The sequence below is a fragment of the Symphodus melops genome, assembly GCF_947650265.1.
Source record: "Symphodus melops genome assembly, chromosome: 8".
Classification (NCBI taxonomy): domain Eukaryota; kingdom Metazoa; phylum Chordata; class Actinopteri; order Labriformes; family Labridae; genus Symphodus; species Symphodus melops.
The window spans coordinates 26,166,624-26,188,668 of NC_136698.1; the positions used below are offsets into that span (position 1 = coordinate 26,166,624).

The 22,045-nt window shown below is 40.8% G+C and overlaps 1 protein-coding gene across 2 annotated transcripts in view; it reads right to left on the reverse strand.

Annotated features, from left to right (window-relative positions):
• cdh24a (cadherin 24, type 2a) overlaps positions 1 to 22,045 on the reverse strand; it is a 46,900-nt gene that overhangs the window by 23,436 nt on the left and 1,419 nt on the right. The window contains exons 2-3 of one of the 2 annotated variants that reach the window (XM_079350762.1): positions 14,975 to 15,773; positions 1,181 to 1,475 (exon numbers count right to left, since the gene is read on the reverse strand). In XM_079350762.1, the coding sequence (XP_079206888.1) occupies positions 1,181 to 1,475; positions 14,975 to 15,589 (910 nt within the window). In that variant the 5' untranslated portion in view covers positions 15,590 to 15,773. Of the gene's footprint in view, positions 1 to 1,180; positions 1,476 to 3,805; positions 3,996 to 14,974; positions 15,774 to 22,045 lie in introns of those variants that run through there. The other variant, XM_079350763.1, reaches the window with a different exon arrangement.

The following is a 22,045-nucleotide window of genomic DNA, read 5'->3' on the forward strand; positions in this document are numbered from 1 at the left end:
TTGAAAAAAAAAAAAAAAGATGTTGAACTTTTTGTTGAATATGATTTGCATGGCTCTTCAGACCTTTCTTTGGAGCATTTGATCCTTGAAGCTGAAAATATGACACCCACACCACTGTGGTTATGTCCATTGTTAGACCTAGCTTTTTAGTCTAGCTTTTAACTAAATCTGATTTTACCTCAATTAGTTTTATTACATTTTTAACCTCCAGTGTTTCCTCATTTAAAAATTAAAGATAGCGTTTCCTCAGTCCGTCAGCCCCATTTTAATCGGGTTATTTTACCTTACTTTTTTTTAATTGTTTAGAGTTTCAAACTGTCATCCTTCACTTTAGGGCGTCTACCAATGAATATAACCAGCTAGCACACAGAGCAAACGAGCTAGCTTGTAGGCATTAAATGTTTCCAAACCCTGTTGGCTTTCCATCCTGTTTCAAATCTTCAGAGATTTTCCCTGGATGATAAAAGTTTTAGAATCTGCCCATCTGCTTGAATTACAAGGCAAAGTATCTCCATGTTTATCTCCACATTTTCAGGGGTGTTTTTTTTTTTTTTTTTAAACCACCTACTTATTCCAGATATTTTTCAGACGGACCAAAAGAGCTGAGAAGAAACACAAACACATTCACACACAGAGAGGCAGACATGCAGAAAGAAATGATAAGAAAGATCAGCTGTACTTTCGAGTGAAAGAAAGCAGACAGAGCCGCTCGTTAACCGACACATTTCTCTCCACTTCAACAAGTGATGCTAACGTGCTATAGACTGTCGCTGTGTTGTTCTTTCATGGTAGTTGTCTGGGTATTGCCGGGGAGGAGTTTACATTCTATCCTGCAATACGTGCAGCTGTAAACGCCAATCAATAGCCATGACAAGAGACCCTCTAGCCACAGGAAAACACATAAACATGAAATAAAACAGCACTCCACATGCTGTTTCATGGGAACTTTAAATTGTATCAAGGGGACAAAAGGGGGTTAGTTATGGTAAACAAACGTTGTGTTTCTACTGTATAGGGAGAAGTTAATTATTTATCAAGATAAATATTTCAGTGACAGTCTTGCTTTGGTTTTTCTGAGAAATTGAATTCAGATTGACCACTTTGCTGCTCCAGACGAAGGACAACACGACAACTAAACCTTGTGTTTGGGCAAAGTGGCAGTGTTGTGTCAGTGTTGTACCTATGTTGGCCATCTCTGGCACCGTGGCCAAGTAGGGTTCACTGGGGAAAACGGGTGGGTTGTCGTTGATGTCCTGAACTCTGATGATGAACTGAGAAGACGGCTCGAGGGCTCGGCCAGTCTGACGGTCTGTAGCTGTGGCGACAAGTCGATACTGGTCCTTCTCTTCGCGGTCCAGGGACTTGGTGACGTGAATGTTTCCTGTGTTGCCGTCGATGACAAACACTGAGCCCACTCCCTCTCCCTCCAAAGTGTACTTAGTGCGTCCGTCTCCCCTGTCCATATCTGTGTGCAGCTGCAAAATAAAAAACACACTTTAATTTCATTTCCAGAAGGAAAAACCAGACAACACAAGAAAACCTAAAAAGAATACTTTGGGCTATACAACAAATAAATATTTCACTCGAGTGATATACCGACATACTATACACGTTTAGTAGGAAGATATACCAGGAGACGAACAAAACCTGACATTACAGACAAATTAATCCAGTGTCTGTGAATGCATAAATCATCATGCCATGTAATCAAACAAACAAATATATGGAACTTGAATCCAAATCAAATGATTGGTTTATACTCTGTGTTTTGTGTATGGACAGAGACAGGGCTGTCCTCATGGAGACAATAAAGTCTAACGTTTTTTTATGTTGTTTCTTTAGAATAAAAACTCAAGAAAAACATAGAATCAGGAGGACTTAATCAAAGGATATTTAGTCAATAATAAAAGAGGTATGAGATATTCACTCTGTGTCTGTGTATAATCTCTCAATAAAATAATAATGGGTACTGTCTAGACCTGCTCTTCTTGGAAAGTTTGTGGTGGATTGACGCTAAATCAATAACCTAAAAACAAAGGGCAGTTTGAGCAGTAATAAGAGGAGCGAGTGAAAGTGGCAGAGCAAACATTTTTAAAAAAAGAATATAATTACGTCGATACGAAACTTAAGTTCTCCCTTTTTCTTCACCCCCTTGTAATGTATTGAGCTGAATGAGGGTTAAGAGTGTCAAAAAGGTGACTCTTTTCACATGGCTTGAATCACCATGGCAACTTGTGACGCACATCTAACCTCCCCTAGAAGAGGCTATGTTCATGTTTTAAGTGTTGTCAACTCTTTTCTGATGTTAAGCTCTGCAAACCTGTGAAACTGTACACAACAAGCATTACAGGAAAACAAGACATTTTTTTCCCCACATAGATCATCCATTCACTTAAAGTCACGGCAGTCTTTATTTTTGGTCTTTATCTCCTGCCAAGTCTGTTTAAACCTGCAGGTGTCATAGTTTTATGAATTGTCAAGTGATTAGATATTTGTCACAGTTCAGCGAATAAATGCATTTTACTTTGATTGGGTTGAACACTTACCTTGTAGTAACTTGTAGTAAACTATCACAGTAACATTTTAAGAGCTTTACGATGTGGTGAGAATTCAACAAAAGGCCTTTAGAGGGACAACACAATCATGCTGCACTCTAACTTGATTTAAGGACGTTTGAATTCTGCTTGAGTAACTTTTGCATTCCACATTTCTGACCATTATGCCAAAAAAAACAAAAATCAAAACGTGAGGCAATCGGACAATGTCTGAATTGTAACCTATCATCACGACTATGCACTTTATCTGTAAACCAATCTGTTCATTGTTGTTTTTTTCTTAACTTATTGTTTGTAAAATGTTTTAATCATGACGTGTGCTGCTGCCCTCTTGGCCAGGTCACCTTTGTGAAAGAGATCTTGATCTCAATGGGTTAATTACCTGGTTAAATAAAAAATAAAAAAAATTTCAGTCTATTTATTTAACCTTTAATTTTCTTTTAAACCATTCCATCCAGATACATTTATTTTACCACAAAACTTTGGTCAACACCGCAGCGTAAAATGTTTCACACAAAGACTCAGGTTGAAAAAAATGTTCAATTGTTAAAATTCCATTATAGGATACAATAATACTTCAATTCAAGTTTTCAAACAGTGATTTTAAACAATAGAAGACTGAGGAACACAGATCAGCAAATACTTACCTCAAGTCTTTTTAGTGTCTCATTAAGACACAAAGGTCTGTTTGTCTCTTTTAAAACATACTGTAGGTAATGTTTGGAGACCTAAAAGTTTGGGTCATGCGGTCTAATTATTTAATGTAGAAAGTGTTAAGGAGTTCACTTGCCTTCTTTGGTCATTAAAAAAAAAAGGGAAAAAAAAGACATCTTTTGATTTGGGGTGTCCTGGACTTTCATTATTTTTTCTGTGACATCCAAACAGGAATCAATATTGTTTTCTTACAATGACAGATTATAAGAGGTTATACTTATAAAAAGTAATGAGCCAAGTTAGTATTACTCTCCATAAGCTTCCCTGCATTTCTCCACCTGCGAGATGAATAAAGGATTATCTCTTCTTCTCTCCATCTTATCTTAACAAAACTTACAGCCACAGTACAGGAGAAATGCAGTGAGCTAAGCTAAAGCCAAACGACAAAAAGAAGCTTACGACATGTACGCTTTTATTTTTAAAAATAATATAATTAATGTTATTCATATTAAAGATGTTACAATCCTGGGTTTTAAAAACAAAGGGAGGACCCAAACCCAGTGAAATAAAACATTTATTAAACAAATCAACAAAACAGCAAAAAGAACAAACACAACGTCCATCAAAAGTCCAAAAATAAATGTCACAGGACAAAAAGCCGACACGACGAGAAAACTCAACACAGGCCCAAAGGGGAAAGTATGACAGGGAAGTGACTCAGACGGTGAAGCACTAAATAAACCAGGAGTGATTGGACACAGGTGTGAGAAACGAGACACAGGTGAAACTGATCAGGACATTCAAAATGGAGGGAAATGTCACACTCCAGTACAGCAGGTGGCGATATGCACCTTTACATGTTGGTTGTGAGCCGCCATTAAATTAGAGATGAAGAAGAAGAAAAAGGAGATAATGCAGGGAAGATGGCAGTAATGCAACTTTTTAGATTTAGCCTTCCAAATGGTAAAATCCCTCACCGGTTACGAACCCACCCACAACAAAACAAAATCTCACGCTACCCACCCCCCCACTGAACTGAACTCCTTTTTCCACCGCTTCGACACACAGGACTTCTCCAAAGAGTGCAGGGAAGCTCTCAAGGCTCTCCCCCCAGTAGATCCCAATGAGCCTGCCCCCTTCACAGTCGCAGAAGTGCGCCACCAGCTAAGCCGGTGTAACCCATCCAAGGCCCCAGGACCCGACGGCATCCCAGCAAGGGTGCTGAAGACCTGTGCCACAGAACTGGCTCCTATTGCTCACTCCCTCTTCTGTGAGTCATATCTGACTGCTTCAATACCCCTCCTCTGGAAAAGCGCAACAATAATCCCGGTACCCAAGAAACCACGACCCTCCGACCTCAATCACTACCGCCCCATTGCCCTCACTCCCATACTAATGAAATGCCTGGAAAAACTGCTGCTGAAGGTCATCCTCCCATTTGTGAAACCTCATCTGGACCCTCTCCAATTTGCCTACAGGGAAAAAAGGGGCACAGAGGACGCTGTTGCTTGCTTGCTACAATTTGTCCTCCAGCACCTAGATTCCCAAGGCACCTTCGCAAGGATCCTCTTCGTGGACTTCAGTACCGCGTTCAATACCATTCAAAGGCACCTGCTCATCCAGAAGCTTCACAAACTCAACACTCCACCCATTCTGATCCACCTCCTGCACAACTTCCTCAGCGACAGACGGCAAGCTGTTCGGGTAGGCACATCCACATCACCCCCACTCATCACCAACACCGGAGCCCCCCAGGGCTGTGTGCTAAGCCCCTTCCTCTATACCCTGTACACCAATGACTGCACCAGCCCCTCTCCCACCACCACCTACCTCAAGTACTCTGACGACACTGCCATCCTCGCCCTCCTATCAGACAATAACTCCACCACAGACTACCACAACACTGTCACTCACTTCTCACACTGGTGTAAGCATAACTTCCTCCATCTCAACGTAAACAAAACAAAAGAAATAATAATAGGCACCCCATCACCCCAGCCCCCCACCCTCATCAACAACGACACAGTTGAAACTGTTGACAGTTTCAGATACCTCGGACTCACTCTAGACAACAATCTCACCTTCGACCTCACCTCACCTTCGAAAGGAGCCACCAAAGACTGCACGCCATCCGGAAACACAAAGGACTATATGTTGCCCCCCATCTCCTCCTCCTGTTGTATCAAAGCATCGTCCAGCCCATCCTGCTCTACTGTTCCTCCTGCTTCTTCAACATACTCACTGTCAAAGCCTGGTGCCTGCAGTCATTACAGCCCTCAATAAAAATCCACCTCAGTCCCAATCCCCGGTCCCCCCATAACCACATGCACTGTATGTCCTGTTGTCCCACATGTATCTCCCTGTGTTCTCCCTCTGTCGGCACGCTGCCCTTAAAACTGTATACTGGTGAAAAAGAATTTCCCCTCTGGGACAATAAAATAAAAAGTCTAAAGTCTAAAGTCTAGATGCCAGCTCAACCAAAGAAGAAGAAAATGGAGTAAACCAGACAAGTCACACAGGGACAAGACCCAGGAAGGAAACAGGTAACAAATTCAAACTTTGCTAACTTATTTACTTACATACATTTCAAGCCAACAGGCCAGCGTCATTCATTAACAACTGTTTTAAATGAATTTCTTTAACCAACAATACAAAGATTTGAGCAAACTCAAAATGGTGACTAAACAAAAAAAGATAGATTCAAAGTTGCCGACAAACAGGAGGTGGCTGATTTACGTCACTGGCTCATCTTGTCCCTTTCTCCCCTATCTCCCCTGTCTCATATCCACAATTTCTTGACTGTTTCCATTTGTAATTGTCATCGGCCCTCTTTTATGCTCTGGAGTTGACTCTTGTCAAGTTGTTCGGTGGTTTGTTAGGGGTAATATTAGCATGTCATGGAATCACCTGCATGGGTGTCCAAAGTAGGTGAACTAACCCTCGCCTGTCTGCACTATCTCCAGCAGCAGGGACGTGATCATCAAGGATAAGACAGTGATGTCACTGTCACGCAGAAGAAGAACGTCAGGTCAAAAAGTAACAGCCAATGAATTTGGTGCATTTCGAACGCTGCAAATGCCTATTTTTCACTTGCCCATGGTGGAATGGCCTTTTTTATAACTGAGCAAGCACAAGCGGTGGGCACAGGCAGGAAGTAGCGCTAGCCCTACTTCAATGCAAACTCCAGTGACAAACAACCTCAACAGGCAGCTCAGGAGGGCAACTTTACCTACACAACCAATCTGGTAATAGATAAATGAATACAATATTACACCTATGCAATCCTTGTGTTTTCTGTTAAATGGTGTTATAAAATGTAAGGGGGTATTTTTATATTTGGGTAACCTGAGTGTCTTATCGACCCAAAAATTGTGAAATAAATCCACCCAGTCCTTTTGTTTATGGTCTGCATAAGTCTGACACCATACAGAAACAGGTCTGCCATTTTTATTCTCATAACAGAGGAGTGACGTCTACGAGGAAAACTCAAGGGGGCGGGGTCATTACATTTAAAGAGACACACACACCAACACGGAGCGTTCAAAGAGAGCTGGTTTCTACAGGGTCACAAACCTCCTCTGCTGCTTGATTCTTGTTATATTTGGACCAAAGCTCAGAAACACAGATGTTTCATTTAGACTACAGGGGGAATGTTTAAAAAAGGTGGAAAAGGGGGATGATATGTCCTTTTAAATTTTCAAATACAATTTTGGTGGCTCTTGAAGGACACCCTCCATGTTGGTGAATAATCAAGGTGTCCCTGAAAATATGGTTAGCTTATAATAAAACCCTCTGGTTTGAGTTGAACCTCAGAGAGAACTTTTAACAAAAAAACCGAGCGAGTTCAAGGGAGTAAAAAATGTGTTCATGAGACTGAAGGAATACTAAAAGATGTCGTGAACAGACTGAAATCATTTCTTTTTGTTTAGGTTCCAACTCAAGTATGGTGAATAATGGCTGTTTAATCAAAGTTTTCACAGAGCAGAAAACCTTGTCACCAGATGAAGTTCAGAACCCCTTTTGTGATGTTATCTAAAAACTGGAGTTTTTAATTTACATCCAACTTGCTTGATAGTTCAGCCTGTCGTCGTGACAACAAACACACAGAAAATCAGTGCAACACCCTCAGGCAAACACTCTCTGTGCTGGTGCAGGTCTCACTCATTAATACTCATCTATTTGTCTGGCGAGAAATGCAAACATGACAGTGTGAAAAGGATGATTTATGTTGCGGATGGCTGTGCTCTGTGAATTTGAAATGAATGGCACCAGGTGTGGAGGATCCATATGGGACCAGGATGAGTACTGATGCATTCAGCTAATTAAGTCACTGGACCAGACATGCCACGAGGGGTTTGCTCAGGGCAACCACACATCAGCGTGGACCGCGGCCCTGCAAATGCCCCACATGTATGTTCATAGAGCAACTCTGCTAACACGTCTATTTCCTCCTTCTGTAAATCTTTTCAATCTCGTCCCTCCATCTGTCTTTTCCTTCTCTCGTCTTGTAAATCCATCTGCCTGACTTCCTTGTACCTCTTAAACCAGCTCTTTTTTTTTTCCACTCTCTCTCTTTTCATCAAGTTACCTCGCTCAAACAGAACGCCCATCTGCTCACCACTCTCACCAAACCGCCCCCCCCCCCCTCTTCCTCCTTCTTCATCTTTCTCTCTCCTCCTTGGACGACTATCTGTTTTCCCTCTCTGGTGCAGGAGACGGAGACGAGTTTGGTATTTAATGGCAGAGAGGATATTAGTGTGGGTTTGATAGGTAAAAGGCCAAACACAGAAATAGAAAGCTAAAGAGATTACTCAGCCGTCATCACTGAGCTTTCTGACCAGGAACCTTCACATCTCTCTGCCCTCAAGGCGCATCTGCACATGCTCATAATCCACACGGCTTACTCACAACCTCCGCTGTGGACCCAAGATACTCAGGAGAACTAAAGCCTCCCCTTCTTTACAAAAATAACAAACTCAGCAGCAATGTTTACACAGCAATTTCAAACAACTTTGATGACACATTCCCATCCGTTACATGAAATTAGTTTGCACAGTGGAGGTGTTTAATTGCCGACATGATGAAACATACAGAATTAAAGCCTCTGAAAAGCTAAGCCCGCTGCAGCCTCCTAATTATGTAATAGAGTCTTGTGGTCCTAAAAAACCTCAAAGAATAAAAAAGGATTTTGTTTTTGTAATTAACCTACATTGAAAGAAACACGACTAAATACACTCCTTTATTTGGCCATGAAAACAAAGAATCATATAAACGCCAACATCTCCTGCACTTGGTTAACTATGGGCGTATAGGCAAACAGCATCAGTTCTGTGTTGTCATGGTGACGTTCGTAGAGGTTTCCAGAGGTCTCTAGATGACAGAAGTTCAGGTGGGTTAGATGATTAGAGGGTCATTGAAGTAAAACAATAATCCTACTTATCTTAAAAGAGCAGAAATGAAGTTTTTAATGTCTGTGTTGAACCCAAACCTTCGAGCTATTTAAAGCTACGAGGTTCATCAGAGGGAAGTTTCTGTAAATTAATTATATTTAAAACTGTGATTATTTTTCTATCAATCATTTGACTCTTATCAAACAACATATACCTGTCAGCCACACAGTTGGCTTGTTATAGACTGAATAAGCATGACAGCTACAAACTAACCAAAGTGAGAGAGGCAGCCAGCAAAGTGAAATAAATACTTGAATATCATTTATGATAAGAACAATTCATGCAGTATAAACTAAAATCCAAGTGGATTGCATTCACAAGAGAAATTGCACATTTTTTCTGAACTAACCTGATAATTAGTTTTAAAATTGAAAAAATAATGAACTGCAAAGTCCAAAGCGTCCCTGTGCACCATTTATCTTAAGCTGAAAACACACGAGATGATTTGAGGATCTCAAATCGGACCACGCTGCAGCAGCATCGGGACGTTTCTGGGCTAAACTAATATCTGTGTGTTGTGTCCATTTCATTCTTTTACTGCCTCTTGAATCTTGCACTGTGTACATCATACAGCAGCTGACATTAACTTCCATGCTAATGCTTTGACATTTAGTGCTGTGTGGCTTTTTTCCATCGCGCTTGCATCCACAGATTAAGATGTTAACTAACGATTGCACTTTCCTTCTGTTACCTCATAAAACATCCAGTTTGGGGTAAAGTTCACATCACAGCAGCAGGATGTGTGTAGCTTTGAGGGAAAATAGTGGCGCTCGTTTCGCTCCCACGGCGAGCAGATGTGCAAACGTCTTGACTTTACAGAGATAGCGAAACATTTCCTCTGTCACAGTCCATCATTTCAGCCGATTGAAATCAGGCCCCCTCTTCTTATTCTGACTCAGACAACACATGTTTCAGTCGGACCGCTCAGATTGTCAGTCACACACGCCAGTGTTATGTGTGGCGCTGTCAATCAAATTGCGATCGTCTATGCAAACACGACAAAAAACCAGTTAGACAACAAAAACAAGACGTTTAGCTCCCTTACACTGATGAACATTTATTCTCACTCAATGAGACTTTAGTATCATGTTTGCATTTATACAGCAATTTAAACTTCCAGAGCATCCCCGACAGATGATCACATTCCTGCATTATGCATGTTCATAACATATGCTCATGCATGTGTATTTAAAACTTTCTGCACGCCATGCACACTCCAACCAGGAGGGAATATACAGATAAATGTGTGTGTGTGTGTGTGTGTGTGGTTGTGTGTATGTCTTGGAGGATAAAGTTGAGGATTATAGAAACTCTTGATAGCATACCCTACAAATTGCTAGATAAGAGACTCAGGGTTTTTTTTATTCATTCCTACACCCACATCCCTCTCCTCCCTTTCTTCCTTAAAGCTAGCCTTGATTTTGATCCCACACTTCACCACCACCAGAGACGTCTTTTTCTGCGCCTATCGCACACCCCCTCCTGCTCTTTGCACCCCCCCCCCACCATCACTCCATCCTCCTCTCCTCGCCGCCTAATTGCGGCTCAGTCCTGCTGTGCCTCAGTCAGCGTGGAAAAACTCTCTCACAGTGGGAAGGAAATGTATCCACCCTGTGCAAACAAAGCTGGAAAAGAAGAAACTGTCTCCTCCAATTCTTTTGTCACTTTTTCTGTAACTCTCTAATCACCATTTCCCCCTTCCTCTCTCACTCATGCACTATACATCCACCTCTGGGTTTAGATTCGCTTGCTTTGGCAGATAAATCCTTCCTTTTTAAAGCACCTGTGATTTGAACTGCTGATAACTCACCTTGAACCATGCACCGGCAAATATTTTGACATGATCTTCTCCATTTGTGGCAAAAAAAGAAAGAAAGAAAAGAAAAACCCGCCTCAGAGAGAGTTTGTGCTTTAAACCCCCCTCTGAATGCAGGAACGCTTTATTACAAGAATATCAACATCAAGAGTGTGCATGCAGAGGAACGAGTGTGTCTACTGATTGCTTTAACACCCCTCCCTGACTGTATCAATAACAACCAGAGAGGGAGATTAAACATTTATGAGGTGTATACTGCACTGGTAAGAATCCAATCTAGACTGTCACTATAAAGTATACTGCTAGCTACAAAGTGGCTGGCAGCGTTCCCTGTTAGCGTTACAGCTGATATAATCCCACTCTGAGTGTGCTGTAGCTGCCAGCGGCTGCATTAGCGGCGAGCGCCTGACTGTGAAATGCTACAAGTAAAACCCCCGGGACCTGTGTGGTTCAGGTGTGCAGTGGATTAAATCATCTCAGGCACTTTTCACGTTTCAACATTGACAGCAGTGTGAGGTTGCTAGTGCGGAGACAGTGAAAACTGAAGTATATGACATGACAACTGTGTATCAACACTGTGATTAGATTGAGTCATACCCATGCCTCAGACCACGGGACATGCAGAGATATGCTGCAGGCTCACAGGATGTTATTTTAGCAAAATGAGGAATTGGTCTTCCTGTGTTTGGTCTTTAAGTTTGGAGCCCAGAGAGAGAGAAAAAATTCAATCAAGGCCACGCTCTACGATGAGAGCTTAACGTGCTCTGGTGTGCACACTATCATCATCATCATCATCATCAGTTATTGATTTGAAGACTCAGCAAACACATTTAGGTAGAGCGCTCATTTACGACGGTTCTGGGAAACATGCACCACCGAAACTCAAATCTGAGCAAGTGTGTCTGTTTAATTTTTAATTCAATTATCTCAACACACTTTTTATGATACTGATTTAGTCCAACGTCTTATTTTAAGATGCAAAATGGACAAAAATCAAGCAGTAAGCGTTGTTACATTTAGTGTCTTGAGATAAAGATGTAAGCTAATTCAGAAGCACACTTCGCAGTTGAAGACCCTCCACAGGTCACATTTGCTTTCTGCACGGGCAGATCGCTTATTACCAGAAATTCAGGCCTTCATGTTTTTTGTTTAAATGTGATGTAATGTTTGTAGTCAGATATCTTTGACTGCTACATGACGCTGTAATGACAATATTTGCCTTCATATCAGTGCTACATGTAGCGCAACGAAATCACACCATCAACTGAAGAGCCGAGAAGAACATACTGGAGAACATAAAACATGATGGTTTAATTGAGTGCACGTAGATGGCAGCGGTCGTGTGCATCTATCTCTTATGCAATAATCCCGGGGAACAAACATCAGCACCCTCCTCCCGCCTGCTCGAGGTGACAGTTTGCATTCACACGTGCAGCTCACCTTGTAAACTTTAAAGAGATTTTCAGGAGTTTATGCAAGTGTGAAAGCACTTTAAGGTACGAGTTATCACAGGGTGGGGGGATAAAAATAGAACCATGACAAAATGCTGCGTTGTATATGAAGTTTAAAACTCTATTGAAGGAATAGTATAGAAATGCACTGGAGACTTGAGAAAATCAGATTCTCCCTGAACGGTTCACCACAGGTCTTTCATAAAATCTGGCAGCCTTCATATAGAAACCTCGCTCATTGAAGCTGAAAAACAATGAACTCCTAAGTCGTTGATTTTGTCTATTTATTATAATTATTTATTTATTCTTATTATCAGTGGGGGGGTTTTTCTTCCTCCACCCCTTTCTTTGTTTTTCTTTTAATTATTTGGTCATATTATTCCCTCTCGTTGATGTTTTCTGACTTTTGATTGACTTGTCTACTTTGTCGTTTGTGAGAGATGAACAATGTTGTACATCTAGAATGTCTTTCTCTGTTTCTGTGCCCTTCCCGAAATGGAAAAAAAAAAAAAAAAAAAAAAAAAAAAAAAAAAATATATATATATATATATATATATATATATATATATATATAAATATCACCAAAAAAAATGAATGTACATTGCAATGAGATAATAATATTATTAATACCATTAGAACAATTCAAAGTTACAACAAGAAGTCACTCCCTCCTGAGTTTGGATTATTTTTTTGCTTCAGATTTATAGGTTGGATTCTTCAGCTTTTCTATCAGATGCATAGAGTGTGACGCTTGGATGCTTAACATCATCAATCAATCAGCCACGTTTAAGTTAGCGAGCTAACATTAGTCTCGAGCTCATCTGGAAAGAAATAATGGAAATGCAAACTTCATGGACAGCAAGATGGTCAATTAGAAGAACAGTTTCCCCAGGTGGAGCGGACCTGGCGAAGCGTTTGCTCTGACTGGACCTTTAATTGATTTCACGGACAGTCTGATGAAGTACCGAGGGCGGGCCAAGTTAAATATTACGTGTTTATTTGGCCTGGATGCTGCTGCTGCAGTGGAAAGCTGTAGCACAGACAGAAAGCACTCTGACTGCTCTCTATCGGCTCCCGGCGGGGAGGTCAGCTCCTCAGAGAGCACTGTGGAGCTCCACGCTGACAAGAACACTAATGTAAAGAAAAAGTAGGTGGTTTTCAGGTCGGGTACGGTTCAAGTGGTGGATTAACACATGCTTTTACGGGTTGAGAGCAGCACATTTTCCCTCCCGCCCGGGTGAGAGTGAGCCGATAGCACCACTATAGTACGATTCATTTACAGCAATTATTAAGTTTTATAGCTGAAGAACAGTATGAACAATAATGCTAAATATTGTTCCTTTTCACGCTTTAGTATTAGTCCTGGTCGTTTTGTGTTGTGCATATTTATGCAAAGACGAGACTTGAAAATGATTCAACAATGTGAAAAATGTGAACTTTTCTTGGGGCGACTTGTTCTATCAAAGGAACTTCATTAATGTAAATGGTGTCTTGGCTGTGTAGCTCACTATCAGCGAGGTAGCCAATTAAATTATTTTTTGGTGCAGAAGCTCTGCCTCATTATTCAACATTGTATGGCTTGGCTTTCTTCTTGTACTGTTTCAATTTCACGTTTCCACTGCAGAAGAAGTTTATACATGTAGTTTGATTGCTAGCCGGTCTGAAGAAACGTATTTATTCCTTTACGTATTCGTTGATCACGGCCCTGCAGTCGCTGCTGAAGGCAGTGCTGCTATTTATGTTGGACTTGTAAAAGAAACGTGTTGATTTCCTTGTGATGTTTTTCTCTGACCTTTTAGTGATCTGAAACCAGAACCAGCATTTCCCCATGGGGATTAAATAAGTGTAAAGGTCTTCGGAAACAAGGTGGGATTTAAGCCCATTTACCTGATATTAGTCTTGCAGTGTAAGTAACAGGTTATATCAAACTCCACCTGGTGCATGTTTGAGCTGTCATACAGTGGACAGCTGGCTTAAGTCAAACAAAGATGAGTTGGTGTCCATGCAGTAAAAACAATGTTTGGCAAGTGAAACTGAAAGTAAACTAGGCTTCAAGCTAGCGCACACCCTGCTCATAAAGAGAGACCATCCTTCTCCCCACGACTATGGCTAATTAATCTATCAAACATGTTTTAATGCTGTGGGAAGGAAGCATGAACGAGAGCATCCCAGAGAGACGCACCTAAGCAGCAACCTTCACAAAATGCAGCTCCTCAAGTGTCCACATGAAGCTGTCTCAAAATAAAGGCCAAGCAGTCTCCTGTTGGTCTCACATGAACATGTTAAAATTAAAAAAACAGGGAAAACCAATTGAACCGATTTGGTACCAATCCTTCCAATCTTTCTTTATTTAAAGCTTGCAGGTTACAGTTTTATTTGTAACTCCAGCTGCTGTTAGATTTAAGCCTGAGAGTTATTTATTAATGTCATAGTTGGGGCATTACTGAGTTGACTTACAGGTACGTGTGCTTAATGTAAGCTTTTAAAGCCGTCACTCCATTTAGCTTGTTGCTAAATTAATCAATGCTAGGCGGTGATCACCATCACCGGGCTTCATAACGCCTCTTCAGAAACCGATGGGTGACACCACTGAGACTACGTCCGTGTTTTCTACAGTGTGTTGAACCAACCGGAGTTCAGGAGAACAGAGAAAGCACCCAGTCAGGATTGAAGCAGGAGCATTCCTACTATGAGGAGCCATTGTACAACAAGGTCAGTGAATCCAATACGTCAAACTATCTTCTTATGAATCACTTCACCTCGCATGTGGCGTTGATATGTGCTTCCCGGAAAAGATGTCTTTTTCTACTTGACTGCTTTTACAGACCAAGCTGTTCAATCTTTTTAGACCAAGCTGTCACGTAGAAATGACCCCCCCCCCCCCTCCCCCGAGACACGTTGAGCAGCAAACAAGGTTAATAATTCAGTTTTGTGAAAGGAAGACTTGATCTGTGGAGGTTTGACATCCTGCTTGTAACGCTCTAAAGGGCTCTTATTAAACTCCCTCTAATCATGCGCATGTTAATCACAGGTTGTGTTCAAACTCACCCGACCAATGAGCACTGGCTCGGGCCCTCTGTACTCCTCGATCACAAAGAACTGGTTCCAGAGCCAGCTCCTCCTGTGGCGAGAGCGAGGCACCGCCTGAAGCCCCGACCCGCCGTCTTCTGCCCCCGTGACCCAGTTAGACCCTCTTCCTGTCCTCTCAGGCACCACTTCCTCCACACCTGCCTCTGAGTGCGTCTCAGACTGAAGAGCGTTTAGCTCATCATGACTGGAAGCATTAATTACACCATCAAGCTCTCCATTAGTCAAATTGCTTCTTTTCTGGCGGTTCAGAGCGAGTTCACGGCTATGTTTAGGTTTTATGGATTTGGCAGCAGATTCAGGGTGTTTCTGCGTGACTGTTTGCCTCCTTATGTTGTCCCTAATGTCAGAATCATTACGTTTTCTGTCATTAAGTCTAAAAGACACATTTTGAGGGCTTGCCAGTTCTTCTAAACTCCCAGAAAAGTTCTCCGGATGAGGTAAGACTTGTGTTCTGCTTGATGTCACGTGTAGATCCCGCTCTTCCTCCAAAACAGCGTTAGCGAGCGCGGCAACATTTCTGTCCTCTCGCAAAAACAAAAGAAGAAGAAGAAGCACAATGTGTGGCGCCGCCATGGTTTAAAATAACTAATCAGTCACTCTCGATGAAAAACTGAAAAGTTCATCAGATGACGGTCCATCTTGTCTCCTTGTGCTTGGTCTCTTCGTCCTTTTTCTGTTTCTTCTCCAAAGAGTGCGTCTTCTCTTCGCCTTCTTTTCTCACATGTTCTCTGGTCGGATGCATGCTGTGTGGGATCACCTGAGAGGAGACACAAAAGGTGCAATGTTTGACTCTGTTCAGTGACACACAAGAGAGTCAATGAGGGGAAAGGGTTAAATCGAGGAAATATGTGCTTATTTAATTTTTTTTTATGATCTTAATTTTTTTATGGTATATATTTTTTGCCCCTTCAAGTTACAACGTGTGACATTTTTATGCGCTTGAGTTTGTTGTTCTCAGCTCTGTGTTCACAACGTGTTTTTAGTTTCGCTCAGAGGCTCAACCTTATTTCATGCATGTTGTTCTTTAGTTAATCCCTCTCTGTCCAACCGTCAGCTCTGCCGCCGCATCGGTGGAAGATAGACAACCTCGCCCACTCAGAGATGCTGGCTCTGGGATATTGACAGGTTGCACGACTGAAGAAGAACCAACCAAAGGAAACACTTTCTAAGGCCTAAAAATACTGACTGAAGAATAACCTTTGAGAGACATGTTGTCACTGGATGGTAGAATCTTATATGAGCGCTTGTCTGCTGCTCTTCGTCTCACTAACATTTGCTGTTGAAACAGAAGGTAAGAGGTGGGGGAGGCAGGAGGGGAGGGATTAAGATTATGTGTCCAGAGAGAGGGTTCGTTTAGGACTCAAAATCTGCTCCGAAAGTCGCATAGTAACCTTTGAATGATCTTAATGAGATATCAATATGCTTCTAATTCAGTATAGATGTCTTCCAAATTTCTTTAATTGACAAGCAATCCATCCTGTTTTAGGATCTTTGTCTTCTCTTTTATTACCACTGCAATGCACATTTAAAAAAGTCAAGATAAATTCCATTTTCTAACATGCGCTTTTATTTATGAAACTTTTAATTTGAAGTCTAACAGGTGTGAATGTTTTTATGCCACTTGAGGATCTAATTTAAGGGTATTTTCTGTCACGATGGACGATTAAGTTTTTTAAATCTTGAAAATAAATATGGGATCTTTTTTTCCCCTTGCAGATTTTATTTTTGTTCGTTTGTTTTATGAATCTGGGTTTTGTTGGATTCCTTCATTAATGTTATTTATTTATTTATTCATTTTTTTAACTCTAACAATCATTATGTGTTCATTATTTTCGCTTGGTTCCTTGTTCTGATTCTTTGAGCTCATTGCTGACCTGTTTCTCTTGATAATGATGGAGATCAATTTACACATGACATCATCCCAGAGTGTCCTATATTATATTTGGGTTAACGCTGTCGATAAGATATGAAGGAAGAACTTCACTTTACAACTGTGTGATCGACACTGACGAGTCTGAAACTGCTTCGTCAAAGTCACAAAATCGAATTCAAAGAATCTCATTAATCTTTAACGAAGAGAGCGCTGTTATTTCTACATCTTTGTGATGCGACATGTGTCGATAAATTATATAAAATGTGTCCATAAAAGATTTTTTTTTTATTGTAACAAGCCAATGTGATTTGTAATTCATGTATTCAGTCAGGGTTATTATTGTAAAGAAAACTACAGGGTCAGTTGCTTCATATACACACCATAGCTACCACATGGATGCTAAATTCAAGCCCGTTTTCCTTCATACTGAAAAACACATTAAATCTTTTCTTTCTAAATTATACATTTTTGATTTTAATCTCTGGACACCCTTGTTTAAATGCATCTGCTATGGCATTTAAGTATTAGCGGTAATAGCAAATGTAGATATCAATAATTGCTTTTTGACATGCTAGACTTCCAAGCCGACATATCCACAGTGTCATTTCTACAAGTAACAAATCTAATTAAATCTACAATTCATTGTTCACTAGTGAAAATGGTCTTTGTCGATATATCTGAAATGGGAAATTATATTTCCACAAGTAAAAATCCTTTGGTAACATGTGGAAATTCAATTTTAGATATCTGTAATAATTATTCTTACTCGTGAAAAATCATCTGTAATTCAGTTTCAACATGTCGAAATGACATTTTGATATTTGTAACTTGTATATTTGTAAAATTGGTTTTACAGATATCTTCAACATGTTGAAATGTAATTTCCACGAGTGAAAACTAAAACATCTGCTCGGCAAACATCTGCAGCTTCTTTTACACGCCATCGTTTTACTTGTTGAAAAAACGTCATGGTGAGTTTCCTCTTGTTTATTCAAATATCGTCATCTTATTTGAGGCCATAAAGTCCCCATTTTACAGCTGCTTCGATTGTTTTGCAGTTCTGGCGACACATGACTTGAAGACAGAGAGAAGTTGACATGTTCTGGTTGTCCTCTAACAAGAGATGACGTTTTATTTTTCCTTCTGTTTGCTTGTCTGAACTTCTTTCAGGCTGCACGACTTTCACAGAAACTACGAACATTACAGGCTGATAATCGAGCACGGTTCCCTTCATGCCCGACGCTGTCACTCATATTTCCTTTCATTGCTGTTGTGTGATATCGATCACTCCAGCATGCTCACAGACTTTAGTGTGGTCTTAAAATTTTTCAATTAATCTGCAGCCTGCGGGCGCGGCGCTGAGGTGGAGCTCAGGTACTTTACTGTTCACTGTCGCACACAATTGCCCGGACATTCAGTGATTGATGTCGTCCCTTTAAAGATGGTCTCCTCACGCCTCAATGCCCAACAGTGAGAGAAGTCCCCCTTAAGAGATTAATTAGCCTCATAAATAATTTAATCAATGACTTCTCCTCGTTTCCCAAAAGTTTAATGATCTGACTTTCGTTAGTATTTGAGTCAGATCGCTGCCATTGATCTTTAAAATATGATGAACTGAAAAGTGTCAGCAGCTTAACGGGACCGAAGCTTTGTAGTCACAGTTTTTTCTGTCGAGCTGCATCCGTCACTCTGCCTCTGCTTCAATCAGTGTCAGACTTCTGACACATGGTTTCCACCTTTACGCATGTATGGATGCAGACCTTATCAGTCTCACACACACACACACACACACACGCACACGCACACGCAGCAACAGTACATGAGCCATGTGGGTACACAGGGATGCAGCCTTCAAAGAATTTGTAATAAAGTTTTCATGAACGTATTCCTCTCAGATTTACAGGAGAGATTTGAGATTTCCCCGCACGTCCTGCTATCATATAAAATGTTGGCTAAAGAACATACAGGATATGACACCATGCATAGCCCCTTCTGTGGTCTGACTAAATCAATGTACAATGAGCCATGTGCTTTGATTAATTTAAATGCAAATAAGCACACAGGGAGCCTATAGTAACGCTGAAGCCTTTGATGCCACTGTACAAAAAGAGCCAAAGCGTTTTCAACTACATCCACAAAGATATGCTTCACATAACAAGGAAGGGCACATGAAAATGAAAGCAATGTTCTTATATACTCTGATACTGACCCATTTTCTGAAAAAAAAAGCTTTCTTCTACAGAAGCTTTAAAATCTAGTTAATGTGTGCTTTTGATTATATCTAATATTAATATCTGTTTTCATTGCGTATGTTTTTCTTGAAAAGAAATTCTGCCTTGGTTTCTGCTCACCAATTATTGCAATCCCCTCACACTGTTTGTAATGCTCCATGTTCAGCATCTGCATCTGTCTGGCATCTGCTTAAATCTCACAAAATACAAGAAGAGCTTCATCCCAAAAACACTTTTGTCTTCCTCGGCTATTGTGTATTAGCATAGACTGAGCTCTCACGGCTTACATCTCTGCCTGCTTTAGCTGCGCTCCAAAACCTTGTTGCCAGCAGAACATGTCATTCACTGTTGTTTGAAGTCTTTAGAGTGTGAGTGCTTATGAGATATGTGTGAAATGTAAGGCAGGGATAGAGGATGAAAGCGTGAGGACGATTTGCTGGTTGCCGGCTCAGGAAAGGAATGATGGGTGGTGACATAGCTCTAAATTGCAAATCGCTGTTTCAGTCTCACTTCACTCTGCATCGAGTCGCTTCACTGCAACAAGGCTATTTCATTTTTATTAAAAATAGCCTGTGCATGTCAGGCCTTTTACATAGAGAGGAATGTGAGATGGAGGCAGAGAGGTAATGGGTGGGGGGTGGGTTTGATGGTGGTGGAGGTACATTTGGAGAAAGGGGGGACATGCTGGCTGACTCAGACGTGGACAGATTCTGCTCCATTTGAACATCTCTGCCTTTCTCTCCCTCTCTCTGCTGCTTAGTGCACACATGGAAGCCTCTTAAGTCTTTCCAAATCAGACTGGTGGGGAGAGGCCCAGTGCACTCAGCACATCAGTCTCCTCATTGTAGTCAGGTCTTGACATTCAGACAGCTTAACCTTAAGTCATACCACAGTGTAAGAAATGTGCTGAGCAGTGTGTAATTGTTTGTCATAAGAAAAAGCCTCCGTGCTTAAGATGCTCTTTAATGTGTCAGTAATTGTAAATGAGAATACCCTCTTTGACTTACTCTACATTAGATGCCAATACCAGGAAGAGAAATGCTTCAAGCCAATCTACGACCTCCACAAAATTTAACCCACACTAAGGTGACCAAGCTGCAGTTCCTCAAGTGGCCACTGGGCGCTGACTCCAAGAGTGAGTTCATCCCCATCAGGATCTGTAGCAATGTGTCAGACTTAAGAACAGAAATTGCCATGGTTTTGTCTTGGTGTGTAAAATGGTTTTGTTATTCTTATAAAATTATAGAAGATCTTAAAAAATGTGTATAATGAAAAACTGTATGTCTGAGATTTTAAGCAAATATCGGACGACGAAAACGCCTTGCTTTGTAGTTTATTGTGGGGCCTGACCTAGATGGGATTTTTGGGGTTTATGCCGATATTGATGATATAGAAAGAGATCAAATCTGATAATGATGACTCAGCCGACTTATTTCGTAGAGCTATCTCCAATATTTAGAGATAGATAGACAGATATAGGTTTACACAAAAACAATTTTGCATTGATCCCTCAAATGCAATCATCAAACACACACACACACACACACACACGCATTAGCCGATACCAATAGTCACTTGATATGCTAATATCGGCCGATATTAACAACTGGCCGATGTATCGGTCAGGCTCTCTTACAGATTTTGTAATGACAAGAAACCTTTTCTTAGAGTAACCTGGTTAATTTTGGTTACTCCAGTTATTGTTTTTCACCGGTCTGACGAACTTCGCCCATCAGCACACGAACAGTCTCAGTATTCAGATGTGATGCAGTTGTGTTTATAAGTCTATATTCTGAATTTGAATCGTATGAAAGTATGAACTGGACACCAGTATAACTTTGAGATTTTAGCATTTGCTGAGCCCTAACTCATCTCCGGCCCCACACGCTCCATAACATGGATACAAACTGTAGCAATCCAATCCCATTATGTATATTTAACAAGTCAGCTTCTTTGCTCCTCTGCAAACAGCCGACAACACGGCAAGTGGTGCCATCATGTCACCGAGGCTGGAGTGTGACTGCATCTGGCAACTGCTGTTTTACTCAGAAGAAGAAGAAGAAGATTTTCAGTGACAATAGCAAACAGCAACAACAGCAACAACAGCAGCAGCGCCATAGCAGAGTGTAGCAATAGTCAGAGCTGGAAACATGTCAGAGGCTTATTTTCTTATTGACATCTTGAAACACAAAACGTCTACTTTTGAAATGTGTGTAACTGACATATCAATGTGATTTGTTAAATTCAAAAGATGTTTGGAGTAATTTACAAAGGGTTAACCTGATTAGTTATTAGATTAATTAATATTATTTGTCACTTAAGTACAGGTTATTGTCATGTAACGTTCATCATCTGTAGTCCTTGGTCATTATGAATGGTCCACTAAACGAATGAAATGAATGTGTGATTTTTACAATGGAGCTTTCTAACTGTCTCCTTTTTTTAAATCTTATTTGTAATGGTGGAATATATAAGTGGACTTTTTCCAAGAATGCACCCAGACTTTTCTCCCCACGCTTTGGCTGGCAGGGGACCATGGTATGTTGAAATGACGGATCACCTGTTGGATTGATGAATGTCTTTTTGGTGCCTTCAATCTGGCATTTTGCCAATCCCCATCTTGTTTTTTAGAGGATGAGGAGTTATCATCCTTGGATGAGATGGGGGGGGACTATATCAGAATCAATATCAGAATCAGAATAGAAGAGTGTAGAGGAGTTTATTTTTTTTGTTACAAATCAATAAAAAGTTACGCTCAAGACTTTATATAGACTTTAATTGTCTGGTTACCCACTGAATTAGATTAAACTCACTGAGCATTTAGAGTTAAATAAACAGCAGGGAGCGATATCATCTATCTGTTATTTGCATGAAATTCTCAGACAAGACAAATATTACGTTTAAGCTCTGTGAGTGGATTAGATG